Source organism: Armigeres subalbatus, chromosome 1 (assembly GCF_024139115.2).
Source record: "Armigeres subalbatus isolate Guangzhou_Male chromosome 1, GZ_Asu_2, whole genome shotgun sequence".
NCBI classification, from domain to species: Eukaryota; Metazoa; Arthropoda; class Insecta; order Diptera; family Culicidae; genus Armigeres; species Armigeres subalbatus.
In genome coordinates, this window is record NC_085139.1 from 198,990,159 (window position 1) to 199,008,398 (window position 18,240).

An 18,240-nucleotide genomic window follows, 5' to 3' on the forward strand; every position below is an offset into this window, starting at 1 on the left:
AGAATGTTTGGGCCAAATTTGGGCATAATCAGTCATAAAAAACCCCCTGCCAATAATAGAACAAAACCTGCCAAAGCCGTCATTACCCCTATGTAATTAGTGATAGGGTTAGGTTAACGACAAGTACTCCTGTCAATGGTCTACACGTACCGATTTCTTTTCTCAAATGTAAGTTCATTGGACAAATAGTCCCCGCTTTATGATTCCATATTGGAAAACGTTTGACGTATGAACACTACAGGCCTTAAAGTGGCACTAATGTAGCTGTTCCATTGCACTTAACGAAAAACAACAATGTGCATTCAAAATGCTATTATAAGGCTATGCCTCACATGATTGCTTTGAGAATGCTTATTTAGAACAGCCAGGTTTTCGAAATGCTTATTTACAGCAAGGAGCATATGCAATGCCAGTATAATGCTACTATAGTGCTTACTTTAATGCTTATTGGTTGCCTGGGTTGTTTTCTTGTACCGATCTCTATTCTATTAGGAACCCGACACCAACATCCGGCTTCTAGCAACGTACTTCTCGTCTGTCAATCTCTGACACTCTATATCGAACCAACCCATCTTTGGTCACCTGTCACTTCTCGTGCTGTTGTGTTCACCGATCCATGGATCGACTCCCATAGATCATTTATGTTGTCTCTAACGTTGATTGCATACTATACAACATATAACTTGGTTCATGTTTCTTTTAATGTAAGTTGCCATACAAATGCTAGCATACTTGTAAAAATACTTTACAAGTTTATGAACCAATGCACCATGCGTCTCCATATGCTCGTTTGCTTATATCTGCATGGGAGCTACGGACTCGATCGTATCCAATTTTTAAGATGATTTGTTTTAAACCAGCGAATTTCCTTTCGGTGTTTAATGTACACATTACGATTTTCTCACATTAAAATATCATTATGTTTACCTTCATTAATTTAGTTGCAAAGATTTAGTCAATTTACTGAATTTTATGAATTACGGTCCGAATGCAAAATTCATGCGTTCACTTATATTGAATTCGTCGATATATTTGAAATGACGCCAGAAAATCAAAATTTATTTAAAACGGAATGTAATTAGTATGAGTTGATTTATAAGTGACAGCTTAGTTTGGAGATCTTTCAACAATCGCTCTGACTCTATCCGCCAGGACTTTAACTCAGCATCTTGGACGTTTTGATTTCATTAGATTGCTTTTCACGCAATAAAAATAAGCTTTCATATTATAAGCGAGTACTTGATCGAAAGCTTAGAAACGTTTCTACCAGCTAGGGTATTAAAACTCAAAAAGTTGCTTTGATCAAGTCGATCGAAATAATTATTTATAACATACTTCAAGGTTATTCTCCAAGACTATTTTAAAGCTAGTAGAAAATCTGGGGATCTTCCATATTTCAAATTGATGCACTTCGATATGAAATATCAATCACATAAGTTAAATAATCATCGAACAGTCAACCCAAAAATGTATCGTTTTTACCCTTGGAAGCTGGTATGACGTCCTATTTTGTGTACTACCAAAGAAAGTAGATTTTATTAATTCTCAAAACATACCAGAAATCCAATTTTCAAAGTGACAATTAAAAATTAGACCACCTCTAATTCCCAACACATCCGTTGATCCAGCCACCCGAGGATTGGGGTGGATAACGACACATGTTCAAAAGCTTACCTACGTGCGTTCATGTGTGCCAAACTGTTTGCACAAAACGGTGGCAAACGTTGGACGCTTCAGCAGGGGAGAGACACGCAAACTTGAAGATCTTTCTCTCTCTCTAACTCTTTCTTTTCCGGCTCTGACATGCCCCAACTGGGACATTGGTGCCTCGCCGCTTGGTGTTCTTTAGCACTTCCATAACTATTTACTACGAAATAAAGGTTGTGGCAGTTTAGCTCATCCCAAACACCTTCAGGATGATCTGCTTTAAAGCCGCGCATTTTACCACCGAGTTACGGGAGGCCCCCAAACTTGCTGATGGTAAGCCGATAATTTCCAGCTCAATAGAAGTTTAAACAAAGTGGCTCCTGTTGCCACGGTTGGTGGTTTGGGGCCTTGAGGTTCAACTTTTACAACCCGTTCCACACGCTTTCCGCTGCTCCGTCATAACTTTTGCTACTGAATTGTACATACTCTCACCCGACTGCTTGTATGACGCCTGAACCCGTATCGAAAGTGCGTGCGGATAAGTTTCAAACTTCGGCACTAAAGTTATTTGTATAAGTGGTATTCTCGGATGATGCAGATTACCCCTGAATGTATCCACTGGATAGCTGTTGGGATTTTTGCAGTCCTACATAGAGTGAGGCAGTAATACTCTGGAAAATTGTTTCTTATGACCCAAAGGAATTTTCATTCAACACAGTGCCTTACATCTGAACTATATTTGATTGAATTATAACTGTTCATGTGTATACTACACCGACCGGATGAGAGAGTGGACCACTAGAAGTCGTACTTGGAAGTGGTAGCAACCATTCATTTATACTTACTCGATTTGTAGACCTGAATAAGTCACTTTGCTTCAGATCAAATGGGTGACTTTCAACAGTGAGATAACATTCGATTGTATATTCTTCAGGAAAATGTTGGAAATGATGCACTTTGTGAGCCCGAAGACCTTACAGTTTGAAGAATCCTAATTTATAACGAAATACAAATTACATCAAATACTCCATACTCCAGCTGGAATAAAAGTCAATCCAGTGCAAATTAGTAACTATACCATACAATTACGAGTTAGAAAAAATCTGAAAAGCTTAGACGCTTGTTTAGCACATTTAAGGTAATATAGTATTTTTAATAATTTAAATTAAAATAAATTATGTATTTGCGTCCCACTATTATGTTTGTACTGTGTTATTTTTAAACAAAACAGCTACCAGCGATAAAATGACGATAGAAAATACCGACTAAACATTTATATCCTTGTAATGCCTTGTTAAAAACAAATCGACCAATTAATTGTTACTGTTTTAACCACTAAAAGCAGAGGAAATCCTCTGAGAAAAATGTTATATCTTCAATACAATATTTCTTATTCCCATCTGCTTCATCATTAACCGATAATAATCTATCATGAAATCATATACCGCCGTTTTGATGGGATAATCAGTGAATAATAAATCGATGAAGATGAAACCATTAGTAAAACGTTAACTAAATCTGAATTAAGTATGAAGATAGTTTTATTTTATTTTTATGCAGATTGTTTAGCACAACTTACCATGTAATCTGTCTTTAGGATATGATCATTTCACATCACTTTTTACAACAAAAAAAAACTAATCTCGTTGAAGTCTTTTTAACATTTTATGATAGGAAAATCAAAATAGTTCACTATAGCAGTTTATCAATTCTATGACACAATATGGCAACACAATTGATAAAATAAACAAATCAGTTGATAGAGAAAACAATCCAACAAATCAAGATCTAGTCTTAACCAAACAAAGGTTCATTCCGACGAACTGTGTTATAAGAATAATATGATTAGTATCTAACATAACTTGTAGCTGATAAAACACGCGAAAAGGCTGTAAAATACTTTATTTTTCGTAGATGGTATAAAGCATCGGTTGTCGATAACGTAAACTCACTTTGCTACTTTTCAATGGCTGCCTCGAAACATACTCATCAAAGCATCTTAAAAACTGAACCTATGCTGTCCGGTAGACTGCGAATTTCGAATAAGCTGATGCACTCCAACAAACCCTTTTCTGCTGGCTATTGTAAAAATTAAATTGGAGCTTCCACTTTCAATCGTTAGATGGCAGCATTGTTTGGAAATTCCGGTCTATCTGATGCCGTACGTTCCCATCTATCACGCAAAATCTTCATAACACAAAACACACGAATGCATTTTTAGATAGCTATATAATGTTTCAACTATGTTGTTTGTAATTTATGGTTGTAGGGATTCTAATCCTTTGTACAAAAATCGAAAGAAAAGGAACTACAACACTCAAAGCAAGCAGAAATTATATTGAATTGTGATAGGAATATATAAACTTTCGGATAAAGCATAGCATTTCCGTTTCCGGCGACTAACATGAGTTAAGTTATAGCAACTTAGGCTGCTGCGATCCTTGTTCCTAAGTCATCGACAAAATACTGCTATAAAACTACACACAAAAAGTAACATATCAAAACGTTAAAATCTTGCTGAAACTGTAAAATTTCGCACATCCAAGAACATAACACCGCAAGAACAGGAAGAAAAATAAGGCAGCAAACACGATTTACTTCTTAAGCGCTTTTCACGCCGAAAGCACAACTTACATAAGTACAGTGAATATGGTACCTTTTTTTTTAAAGAACGGAAGAGATGAACGCAAATCAGCAGCAAAATACCTTGAGTAAGTCACATCATTACGCAAAGCCAATTCTCGCTAGCTAGCAATTAACCGAATTATTTAGTGTAGAAAACAGATGATTCGCAAACGCTTGTGGCCAGCATTATGACAGAAAGCGATTATAGAAGTTTGGTTACGAAACATAAGACACTCATGAAATCACAATAGACAACCAAAACGAAACAAACATAAGCAAGATATAAAGGTTGAGAGACATATTATACACTAGTGTACACCACATTCGAAGTAACGATTTAAAAGAAAACAAAACGTGAATAAAGAAAATGGTCATCTTTTGTTCGACGATCAGTAAATGAGAAATAGATTGAAGTTTTTTCTTCTTTTTTGAAAGAAATCCTAAATCGAATATATTTAGTATTCTATGATAAACTAAGGATACTCTAGAATTATTCACAGGTAAGTACTATTGTAGACATAACAAGAATTATTTGCTGATCTAATTTTATGTCATTTTTTACTTATGCTAAATTTGATCCGGATTGTACTAAACCGCTGACCGCACGCAAAATTGCTAACCAACGCACAGTTATTGTGGATTTTTCACATCAAGATAATTATTATAATTCCTAGATTTATTTAGACATGACTTTATTAAGACTTCTGATCAGCAGATTCTAAAAAGTTTTTCCGAAAATAGTTTTTAAGCATTGGAGGTTCATTGAAAATTGTAATTCATTCAGTGATTTACTGGAAATATGTGATATTTGTTTAAAGAATTTGACATGATGGAAGCCTTGATTCGGTAGATCATTTGATTCAAACTCCAGGACAATTTGGAGATCTTACAACATCTCAAATGCCTGGATTTGAGACGCCATTCATTTATTTAGTTTACATCTAAACAGATAACACTGAATCAACAATTTGACGCCACAATACACGGTTCGAGGCCGCATCTCTCCATCCTCGGATACGCCCCACGCTCGCCAAGTCGTTTTGGACCTGGTCTGCCCATCTCGCTCGCTGCGCTACACGCCGTCTCGTACCTGCCGGATCGGAAGCGAACACCATCTTTGCAGGGTTGCTGTCTGGCATTCTTGCAACATGTCCTGCCCATCGTACCCTTCCGGCTTTAGCTACCTTCTGGATACTGGGTTCGCCGTAGAGTTGGGCGAGCTCATGGTTCATTCTTCGCCACCACACACCGTCTTCTTGCACACCGCCAAAGATGGTCCTAAGCACCCGTCTCTCGAATACTCCGAGTGCTTGCAAGTCCTCCTCGAGCATTGTCCATGTTTCATGTCCGTAGAGGACAACCGGTCTTATAAGCGTCTTGTACATGACACATTTGATGCGGTGGCGAATCTTTTTCGACCGCAGTTTTTTCTGGAGCCCGTAGTAGGCCCGACTTCCACAGATGATGCGCCTTCGTATTTTACGACTAACGTTGTTGTCAGCCGTTAGCAAGGATCCGAGGTAGACGAATTCCTCGACCACCTCGAAGGTATCCCCGTCTATCGTAACATTGCTTCCTAGGCGGGCCCTGTCGCGCTCTGTTCCGCCCACAAGCATGTACTTTGTCTTTGACGCATTCACCACCAGTCCAACTTTTGTTGCTTCACGTTTCAGGCGGGTGTACAGTTCTGCCACCTTTGCAAATGTTCGGCCGACAATGTCCATGTCATCCGCGAAGCAAATAAATTGACTGGATCTGTTGAAAATCGTACCCCGGCTGTTACACCCGGCTCTCCGCATGACACCTTCTAGCGCAATGTTGAACAACAGGCACGAAAGTCCATCACCTTGTCTTAGTCCCCGGCGTGATTCGAACGAACTGGAGTGTTCGCCCGAAATCTTCACACAGTTTTGCACACCATCCACCGTTGCTTTGATCAGTCTGGGAAGCTTCCAAGGGAAGCTGTTCTCGTCCATAATTTTCCATAGCTCTACGCGGTCTATACTGTCGTATGCCGCCTTGAAATCAACGAACAGATGGTGCGTTGGGACCTGGTATTCACGGCATTTTTGAAGGATTTGCCGTACAGTAAAGATCTGGTCCGTTGTCGAGCAGCCGGCTTGATAACTTCCCACGAACTCGTTCACTAATGGTGACAGACGACGGAAGATGATCTGGGATATCACTTTGTAGGCGGCATTAAGGATGGTGATCGCTCGAAAGTTGTCACACTCCAGTTTGTCGCCTTTCTTGTAGATGGGGCATATAACCCCTTCCTTCCACTCCTCCGGTAGCTGTTCGGTTTTCCAGATTCTAACTATCAGTTTGTGCAGGCAAGTGGCCAGCTTTTCCGGGGCCATCTTGATGAGCTCAGCTCCGATACCATCCTTACCAGCTGCTTTATTGGTCTTTAGCTGTTGAATGGCATCCTTAACTTCCCTCAAGGTGGGGGCTGGTTGGCTTCCCTCGTCCGCTGAACTGACGTAGTCATTTCCTCCGCTGCCTTGACTTTCACTGCCTGTACTCTCAGCGCCATTTAGATGTTCCTCGTAGTGCTGCTTCCACCTTTCGATCACCACACGTTCGTCCGTCAAGATGCTCCCATCCTTATCCCGGCACATTTCGGCTAGCAGCACGAAGCCTTTGCGGGATGCGTTGAGCTTCTGATAGAACTTGCGTGTATCTTGAGAACGGCACAGCTGTTCCATCTCCTCGCACTCCGCTTCTTTCAGGCGGCGTTTCTTCTCCTGAAAAAGGGTCTGCTGTCTCCGCTTCCGTCTATAACGTTCCACGTTCTGCCGGGTACCTTGCTGCAGCGCGACCGCCCGCGCTGCGTCTTTCTCCTCCAGAATCTTTCTGCACTCTTCGTCGAACCAATCGTTCCGTCGACTTCGACCCATATACCCGACGTTGTTCTCCGCTCCGTCGTTAATGGCTGCTTTGACTGTATTCCAGCAGTTGTCAAGAGGGGCCCCATCGAGCTCACCCTCTTCCGGCAACGCTGCCTCGAGATGCTGCGCGTATGCAGTGGCGACATCAGGTTGCTTCAGTCGCTCTAGGTCGTACCGCGGCGGTCGTCGGTACCGAACATTGTTGATGACGGATAGTTTTGGGCGCAGTTTAACCATCACCAGATAGTGGTCAGAGTCGATGTTAGCGCCACGATATGTCCTGACGTCGATAATGTCGGAGAAGTGCCGTCCATCAATCAGAACGTGGTCGATTTGTGATTCTGTCTGCAGTGGTGATCTCCAGGTGTACCGATACGGGAGGCTGTGTTGGAAGTAGGTGCTGCGAATGGCCATATTCTTGGAGGCGGCGAAATCAATTAGTCGTAGGCCGTTTTCGTTCGTCAGCCGGTGAGCGCTGAACTTTCCAATAGTCGGTCTAAACTCCTCCTCTTGGCCAACCTGAGCGTTCAAATCTCCTATGATGATTTTGACGTCGTGGCTTGGGCAGCTGTCGTACTCACGTTCCAGCTGCGCGTAGAATGCGTCCTTATCATCATCAGTGCTTCCGGAGTGTGGGCTATGGACGTTGATTATGCTGAAGTTGAAGAACCGGCCTTTGATCCTCAACCTGCACATTCTTTCATTGATCGGCCACCACCCGATCACGCGCCTTTGCATATCGCCCATCACTATGAAAGCTGATCCCAGCTCGTGTGTGTTGCCGCAGCTCTGGTAGATGGTATGATTACCTCTAAACGTTCGCACCATTGATCCCTTCTCTTCCATTGAAACCTCCTGCAGCGCTACGATGCCAAAACCACGGTCCTTGAGCACATCGGCGAGTATGCGTGTGCTCCCGATGAAGTTGAGAGATTTGCAGTTCCACGAACCGAGTTTCCAATCGCTAGTCCCTTTTCGTCGCAGTGGTCTTCGCCGATGGTTCCGGTCCGTACTCTCTTGTTGATTGTTCGTTGCGTGAGTTTTTTTTTGGCTGGCTTGCAGGGCCTGACACCAAACCCCCTAAATTTCCGGAGGACCATTCCTCCTTATTTCCGGTGGACCATGGTGCACAGTTTCACTTAGAGTCCCTCGCTGGCACTCGGACGATGATCAGCCGCCCCTAACATGGAGAACAGACGCTGTTGTGAGCCGATCCTGACATGGAGAACAGACGCTCAATAAGATTTGCACCTCCGGAGAGGAGCAAACCCCCCTTCCCTGTCAGCATACGACCATAGTTCCCATCGGGGTTGTTTACCCGATCTTCCCTAAGGTTGCTCGTATCCCGGCCAGCACCGCGGGGAGGTAGGGGTAGGAGTTGCTGGGTAAGAGGCTAAGGACCGCGAGATGGGGTCTATTTTACGCGAAGTACCAATGGAACGCTTTACCCAGCATTTGCCGTGCCAGCATTTGCCGTTTGAGACGCCAGTGAAAGTTAAATACTCGATATAACTGGGTTGATATCGCAGCATGGGACATCATGGAATCCTTGGTTGATTCGGTAGACCATTTGATTCAAATTCCAGGACAGTTCGGGGATTACTCCACAGCTCTAGTGAAAAATTGAGCACCCCTAAATACAATATTTTGTAATGTCCAAGTGCTACCAGAAATCTTTCAGAAATATCCACGAATTTTCACTATCCTAAAACTCTCCGAAAATTCAAAAACCACTGCAAAGGAAATTCTTTATAATTTTACTATTACTTACTTAAGATCTTTTATTTACCACAACAAATTTTTCAAAGATATATTTATAAGCAACTTTTTTGAGTTTTATTAGTAAATTATTTCAAATTTTTAAAAGTATTTCTTTAAATTCACGGAAAATTATTCAGAACCTTAGTTTTTTTTAATTCCAACGTTTTTTTGCGAACCTTAGTTTTGTATTTCTTTTTTAATTTCTCCGGAATTCAAACGAGGAATGTATTTTATTATTTTTACGGGAATTTCAACCGTTTGCTCCGGAATTCCCGCAGAATTTTCTCCAATAGTTTATCCGAAGTTCCTCCAGTTGTTTCTCCAAGAACTCCTCCATAGGGTCCTTCAGGAAATCCCCCCGAAGTGTCTCCAGGTATTTCCTCAAGAAATTCCCCCGGAAGTTTCTCCAGAAATCCCTCCAAGAATTCTTCATAAGGTCCTCCTATAAATTCTCGGGAATTGCCTGCATGAATTCCCCCCAAAAGTTCCTTTATGAATTACTTCGCAAGTGTCTCCAGCAGTTTCCCAGAGGGATTTCCCCAAAAGTTCTTCCAGCAATTCCTTCAAAAAATCCTCCATAAGGTCTTCCAGGAAATCCTCCGGAAGTACCTTTAGGAATTTCACAGATAGTTCATCCAGGAATTCCCTCAGAATTTCTCCAGCAATTTCTCCACAAACTCCTTCATAAGGTCCTCCAATAAAATCTCGAGAATTGCCTCCAGAAATTCCTCCGGAATTTCCTTAAGGAATCCAGCAGTTCCTCGAACAATTCATCGAAGCATTTCTTCGTAAGGTTCTCCAATAAATCCTAGGGAACTACCTCCAGGAATTCCGAGCCCATAGTCCGATATGGCTAATTTTCAATAGGAAACAATGGGACAGGATTCTGCGTCAAATGCAACTTGTTGCAAATAAATTGGTTAAGGGTAAGTACCTAAAAATTAGTGACATTTTTGCTACAATTTGTTCACACCAAATTTTTTTCGCCGAAAATCAGCAAAATTTTGCTGAATTTTGCCGAGCTGATAACTCAGCAATAATTTCAGTAAAATAAAATTACCGAAACTTTCAGCAAACTGAACTACTGTCATATCTGTCAGTCGTTTACTGAATCATCAGCTTGTTATGCTGAAAATTCCGCATTTCGGACTGGAATATGATTTGACATCACTTTGCTGAATCAATTCAGCAAAATGTTCAAAATTGCTGAAAACCAGCTGGTTACATTTTGTTTATTTATTATCATGATTATAATAAAATATTTTTCTTCATGTATTCAAAAGGATATTTAGGATTTTTATGGCTTGTATTCAAAGCAGTAAAACAATAACAAATAAAACGAAACTAAGATTTACATTTATTAATATACAATTAAACATTTGTTGCAAATGATCAGTTTAGTGCAAGGATAAAGTTTTCATGCATTTGTATCGATGACCTCATGCATTTTGACTTGTCTTCGAAAGCCATCGACCATATGCAATTGATTGATGACAATTAAAACATTTTAGACGATCCCCACCGATGTGTATCCAAATGAGTGTCTAGTATAGGAACGAAATGCGTTCATATTTTATTGAAAATGGTCTTACTGTAGTATCTGTCAAAAGTACAACCAAGTGGTGGAATTAAATGGAATTGTACGAACTCGTCTTATGGCAAGTAACTTTGTAGAATACGGCAATATTCTGAAAATCCCAGATTTTGAGATATTTAACCTATCAGTTTATTTCTTATACACTAGCGCCGCTAAGCGATTGTGTTTAAAACTAAACTTGCTTGCATCATGACGGTTTTCACCACCCGAACAACTTTTTGGAACACGGCAATATATCTTAATATCACGTTATATCTTAATCTAAACCTGCGTTGATCATAATGGTTTTGACCACCCGAACAACTTTGTAGAAGGCGGCAATATTCTAAAAATTACATATTTTGAGATACCTGACATTTCATGTTATTTCCAATACACTAGCGCCGCCAAGCGGTTGTATTATTAACTAAACTTGCTTTCGTCATGATGGTTTTAATCATCCGAACAATTTTGTAGAAGACGGCAATATTCTTAAGATTTCAACCATCGAAATATCTAACCTTTTAGGTTATTTCCAATTCACTAGCGCCGCCAAGTGGTTGTATTTCAAATTAAACTTGTTTTCGTCATGATGGTTTTGACCACCCGAACAACTTTGTAGAAGACGCCAATATTCTAAAAATTCCAGATTTCGAGATATCTAACCTATCAGGTTATTTCATATGCACTAGCGCCGCCAATCAGTTGAAATCCAAACTAAACTGGCCTCCATCAAAATGGTTTTGATGATGAGTACCCGAACAATTTTTCAGCAGACGGCAGATTTTTTATTTATGGGTTAATTTATATTTCCGTGTTTGGCAACGGTTGGAGCGGGTCGCTAAATTTGCCAACTCGCTATTCACCGAAGGTTGCGTTTACATTTCCCAAACCCGTTTACCAACGACCGGTGCGAATTCGCGTCATGATAGAGGTTGCTATTTTGGCTTTATTTACGCACTGGTGGGGATCGTCTTATGATGTCCGCCATTTTTTGAAAGCTGAAAAAAGACAACTTATTATTTTTATTGCTCAACTTACGGATAGCTTTTTCACTGCTTCACTTCACAACTCACTTTGCAACGGTTGGACTTCAGGCTCTGCAAGACCTCATGAACATGAACCGGAACACTTTCCAAAATTATCAGCAAAGTTCCAAATTGCTGATTAATTACCAGCAAACTAATTTGCTGAAACATATTCTTCCAATTTGGTGTGGCCCTGCATAAGAGGTAAAATTCCAAAGGAATAATACCAAAAATTAATATGCACAATACTTAAGCCATAACAAACTCAGTTATTAAATTGAATTTCAATACCAAATGCATAACTAAATGCATAATGTTTTTTGGTATTTTACCTCTTACACACCAAATTTTTTTCGCCGAAAATCAGCATAATTTTGCTGAATTTTGCCGAGCTGAACGATCAGCAATCATTTCAGCAAAAAGAAATTACTGAAAATTTCAGCGGGTCAAGCTGTCATTTCATTTGACAACTATTTACTGAATAATCAGCAAATACTAAAAGTTTGCTGAAAATTCCGTAGGTTTTGGCCATTACAGAATTTGACAGCAACATGCTGATTAAATTCAGCAAAATACATCTAAACGCTGATATCTTCAGCTTTTTCGATCTTCAAAATTATTAACCAACTGTTATTATTAATATTTATATATTTATTAACAAAGGAATTAATTAAACATTAAAAAATAATATATAGGCAAAGGTACTCCTTTTTCTTTGTTTTTACAGGGGAACAACCAAGGGAACGACGCAAGTTTTTCCTAGCTGAAAAATCCCGAAAGAAATGGCATATTCTACATAAAAGACTTTTTGCAGGATGTACAGTCTTTTATGGATTTTTCAGCTTAGAACACTCATGTCAATCTCCTTGGGTTTTCTATGATTACAATGGCCCGAAATGCTGAAAAAAAAAACGATGTAATGTAATTCTGCATTAGCTTTATGTAAATATATACACACATATGATTTTAATTATTAGATGTAATACTCACAGGAATCATGTTGTATTGAGCGAAATTAAATGCACCAGATAAACCGCTCCTGTTCTAAAATAAACAAAATGGCTACTTCTCTCTAAACTAAAACTGTCAAGTCGATGGGAAATGCTGAGCCATCATTAATCTGTAGAAGTATGCTGATTTTCAGTGGAGACAAATCAAATTACTGACTTTCAGTAAGCAACCAAATTGCTGATTATTTTTCAGTAAAGCATTTTGCTGAAATATTATTTGATATTTTGGTCTGTATGCAAGGCTAAATCATACCAATTTCAGTTATCGAGGTCGTCGCTCCTGCTCGGCAAAGCACGAGAAAGGCAAAAACACCTAAATAAAGTTTAGAATAAATAAAATTAAAACTGAAGCCAAAATAGTCCCTTGTTTTTCTACACAGAAGGGGTGAACGTTTTGCTTCATAGACGGAATGCTACTGAAATTTGACAAAAACTAGGTACCGAAACAATGTCCACCTTTTCTTGCAATCGTTACATACCTAACAAGTTAATTAAGTTCTCCTTGTAAACAATTGTCAATTATTAATCAGCTTTGCAATCAACATTTCGTCGAAATTAGCACACTTCCATGTATTCCATCCCAGTCCAGCTATTCCCGTTTGCACCGGAATCGTCTTGATTACCGTTTTCCATCAGCCATAAAAAAATTCTATAGCTGTGTCCATCATCAGCATCTCCATCGTTGTTCTGAGTGGTTTGTTGACTTTGGTCGGTTTTGATGTGGGTAGTAAAATGAAATACGAAACCAAAATATGTTTACCGAGGCTTGGTTCGACCTTCATGCTGCAGCAATGCCAAAAACAGGATGATATTTTTAGTAGAAAATAATAATTTATTTTGTTTTATATTAAATTCTATAAAAATATTAAGATTACTTTTTCAAAAAGTCCCCTTTATTGTAATCAATTTAAAGATAATCCCTTATTCTAACTTCAGCTCCTTCATCGTCTCTTTGTATAGCTTCTCCGCAAGCAAATCATCTTTGGCCAGATCCGTGACATCGGTTTGTTCACAATCACTAAAACGGGGATATAATCATCAATCAAATGCAACTGTTTTACATTCCCAGCCATCACAACGGAATACTCACTTGAAAAATTCCCCGGACACTAGGGCCAGTTCCGGATCCGTTGCCAGTCGTAACATCGTTTGAGCTCCCTGAAGGGGGCTTCTCATGAACAGCCACATCCATGGGTAGGTGAGAGCTCGTGCAAACAGTGCCCTCATGATTGGTGAATGCCGGAGGTGGTCCGTGCCCCGTACCAGTCCCGGACTGCATGCATTGATGGTTACTTTTGATGACACTGTCAATATAACCATAAATATAGTTTGCTATAAAACCAGTTGATGCAATAATCAATATAATAATTGACAAAAAAATGAAACATGCAAATGTTTTTCTGCCGCCAACCGCAAGTCAGCGTTACCGTTGACCGTTTCTAACAAATTAGAAAATAAGTACCAGTAAGTTAACTAGCTATTTTAAAAGTTTAGTATAAATAATATGGGAAGCGTTCCTCTGCTCTGTAATTGCAGCTCCGGAAGGGCAGTACTTGGTACATTACAATATCGTCAAAATTGGGAGGTATTACAGAAATTTTCGAAAAATCGATCGACTATTCGGCAGGCCACTGAGCTTCTAGGAAATAATCAGGTACGTGGATAATCCCCGGAGGTATGTATGGGTAAGTAACTTATTAACTTTTATTTTTAATTTTGTGAGAAGTAGTCTGCCGACTAGATGGACATACAAAGGTGCCCGTAGAAAACATGTGAATCTTCTACCACATGGAGACGCATGGTGTTTTACTGAGGTCCTAGTCCTTTTACATCAAAAGACTGTTATATCGAACAGGCTGTTGGTACCTTATAAACTAGAAGACTATCGACAGGAAGGTAGAGAAAACATTAGACATACGAACATTATTTAGATAAATAATACTGATAAAATGAAGGACGATGATAGTAAGAAAGTGCGAAGTGCATCGAAATAATTCATTCACAATTTCTAAAGAAATGGGCCCATTATATTCAAAAACTATTCATCTTATTTTTCTGATATAATAGCGATATATTTGTGTGCACAATAATTTGATACACACAAAATACCTAATGAAACTTAGGCAAACCACATTTATCCAGCTTTTAACGTTCAATAACGGATGTATTATTCCTGGACAAATTGTTTCCTAACTCTTATGGGAATAGATATAATCAGTATGGGATGTTTCGGCAGGCTTTTGCTCATGTTTTGAGAGGAGGGATTCAGAAATGTTGAAAATACATGAAAAGCTTCCAGAATAAAAATAAATCACGATTTTTGACTTAAACGGAAACTGACGTTTACACCCAAACAAAATGCTGAAGCAATTAAAAAGCTGTTGCACACACTTGTTTCTTCTAAAACTAATAATTTATTAATAACTAACGAAAGAAACCAGCTTTGCCCGGGTGGTGAAAATCTTCTATATAATAAAAATGAGTTTAAACTCCCTTCCTGACGATTTAACTCAAGAACGTGTTGACCGATTTGCAAAATTTCCTCCCTAATCGATTCGTTTTGGGACCCGTAAGGTTTGTATATACAAAAAGCTGGTGAATTTGACTGGGAAAGGTGAAAAATCGATGGAATACAACTTTGGGTCAGTGGTTGAGGAAAGCAAAACAATCGCACGGAAATTGATCTAGAGTGCGATGCTACAAATAGTTCAGTCTCTTTATGACATTTGCAACATAAACACCCGGGCAAAGCTGGGTACTTTTTGCTAGTGTCATAATGAAATGTTTGCAGCACCGCCCTCTCTAGATCAATTTCCGTGCGTTTGTTTTATTTTCTTTAACAGCTGACCCAAAATAGTATTCTAATGATTTTTTACATTTCCCCGTTAAATTCACCAACTTTTTGTATATACAAACCTTGCGGTTCCCAAAACGAATCGATTGGGGAAAAAATCTTGCAAACTTGCAAAATCGGTCAACCCATTCGCAAGTTAAATCGTCAGGAAGGAAATCTCAACTCATTTTTATTATATACTAGTTGACCCGGCAGACGTTGTCCTGCAAAGTAGGCGAGAATATGCGTTCTCAACTACCCATGCAAAATGCCCATACTATCCTTAATTTTAGTTTTTCACGATTTACTCAACCTTCCTTACTCGTGATTTTCGCATGAGAAAAAATCATATAAACCCGTCGGAAACATAACATATCTGCTGAAGAAATAAAAAATAATCCATCCAGCCGTTTTCGCGTTATGCGCATACGAACACAGATCATTTCATTTTTATTATATAGAAGATAATAAAATGATGCTAATCAAGCCATATTTAGAAGCCTGACATTATTGATAATTAAATTTAGACATGTCAATGTCAAAATTCTGAAAATGCATATCTTCAAAATAAAAATAAGACAATGCATTATATAGAAAAGTACGACCCTCGTTATCTTCTCTTTTGAAAATTTCCAGCATAATATAAATTCAAACAAAATATTGCTGGTCGTTCGCGATAAAAACTTAATATTGTAGATCCAGTTGAAAACCGAACTGAGGTCTAGCGACAATCGCATTCCAGAAACCGTTCCAAGAATTCTTCTGGGAATTCCTCCGAGAGAAATTCTTTTGGAAGTTCATCAAAGAACTCCTCCGAAAGTTACTCAAATGAATTCCTTCAGAAGTTCATCAGATGTATTCCTCCGGAAGTTCCTCAAAAGATTCTTGCGGAAGTTCATCAAGGAGATTCTTTCTGAAGTTCCTCATATAGGAATTTCTACGGAAGTTCAGCAAAGGAATTCTTTCGGAAGTTCCTCAAAGGAATTCATACGGAAGTTCCTCAAAGGAGTTTCTACGAATGTTCCTCCAAGAAATTTCCCCGGAAATTCCTTAAAGAAACTCCTTCATAAGTTTCTCAATGGAATTCCTCCGGATGTTCCTCAAGGGAATTTCTCCGGAAGTTCCTCAAATAAATTCCTCCGGAAGTTCCTCAATAGAATTCCTCCATTAGTTCCTCCGAAGAATTCCTCCGGAAGTCCTCAAAAGATTCCTCCGGAAGCTCATCAAAGGAATTCTTTTGGAAGTTTCTCAATGGAATTCCTCCGGAAGTTCTTCAAAGGAATTCCTCCCGAAATTCCTCAAAAGATTCCTCAGTAAGTTCATCAAAATAATTCTTCCGGAAGTTCCTTGAGAAGTTCTTTAAACAGATTTCTCCTGAAGTTCCTCAAAAGAATTCCGACGAAAGTTCCTCAAAGGATTTTCTGCTGAAGTTTTACAAAGCTCCTCAAAAGAATCAAAGAATTCCTCCGGAAGTTCCTTCAGGAATTCCTCCATGAGTTCCTCCAAAAATTCCTCCGGAAGTTCCTCAAAAGAATTCCTCAGGAAGTTCCTCAAAGGAATTCCTCCGAAAGTTACGCAAAGAAATTCCTCCATAAGTTTTTCAATGGAATTTCTCTGGAAGTTCCTCAAATCAATTCCACCGATATTGCCAGAATGGGCTCATTGAATGGATTCAATTCCTCCGGAAGCTCATCAAAGAAATTCCTCCGGAAGCTATACAAAAGAATTCCTAAGGAAGTTCTTCGAAGAGATTCCTCCTGAAGTTCTTCAAAAGAATTCCGCCAAAAGTTTCAAAGGATTTCCTGCTGAAGTTCTATACAAATAAATTACTCCGGAAGCTTTTTTTTATTTATTTCAACGTCTTCAACAATAGTTGCACAGACTGATTCTTCTATCTGAATAATTAAATCTTCATTTGTGACGGTTTCTCGATATATACTAATTGAACATCATAACATTAAACAATCAATTTAATATTAACATTAAACATCATAACAACATCTGTGAACATCTTAGCAAGTTCACAATAAACAACATATCATTGATACAGGAGACAGCAATGGTGATTCTAACGTATTAAGGCTTCCAAATGTTCTTTTGGCGTTGAATAAATTCTCGGAATTGAGTCCATCAGGCCACGTTAATGCACGCATAACCAAATCCTTCCATCTGCTTCTCGAAACAGCTTTAAATGAGATTAACTCCAAATAACTGCAATCCATATGCTTCGCCACTAATTTAAACACATTCAAACAGTCTCCGGCAGGGGCGCCGAGGCATCCACAGACCTGAGACGACAGACCATCCTTTCTATATCCCTTTCAGTAGTAGCATTGTCAATATTTGCGATTTTGTCACCACCGATACAAACTCATGGTGGGTGGCTTACATTGTCTTCTCTTGAGCCTCTTCCTATCATGTACTTCGTCTTCGATGTGTTGATGACTAGTCCAATCCGTTTAGCTTCGCTTTCAGTCTAATGTAGGCTTCCTCCATCCTCTCAAAGTTACGTGCCATAATATCTATGTCGTCGGTGAAACCAAATAACTGGACGGACTTCGTGAAAATCGAACCACTCATGTCGATCGCTGCCCTTCGTATTGCCCCTTCCAAAGCGATGTTGAATAGCAGACACGAAAGACCATCACTTTGCCGTAACCCTCTGCGCGTTTCGAAGGGACTCGAGAATGCCCCTGGAACTCGAACTACGCACATCGCCCGATCCATCGTCGCCTTGATCAACCGTGTCAGTTTATCCGGAAATCCATGTTCGTCCATTAGCTGCCATAGCTGCCATGAATTTTGAAAACACACCGTATCATCGGGATTGTTTACACACCGCGTCGGCACTTTGTGTTGTTATAGTATA

General features: G+C 39.4%; 1 protein-coding gene across 1 annotated transcript in view; it reads right to left on the bottom strand.

The window, feature by feature from the left end:
• Positions 1 to 13,413: 13,413 nt before the first annotated feature.
• The window catches only part of LOC134209741 (retinol dehydrogenase 12), a 30,775-nt gene continuing 25,948 nt past the window's right edge, over positions 13,414 to 18,240 (bottom strand). Inside the window, exons 4-5 of the mRNA XM_062685758.1 lie at positions 13,629 to 13,842; positions 13,414 to 13,556 (exon numbers count right to left, since the gene is read on the bottom strand). Coding sequence (XP_062541742.1) covers positions 13,460 to 13,556; positions 13,629 to 13,842 — 311 coding nt within the window. The 3' untranslated portion in view covers positions 13,414 to 13,459. The remainder of the gene's footprint in view (positions 13,557 to 13,628; positions 13,843 to 18,240) is intronic.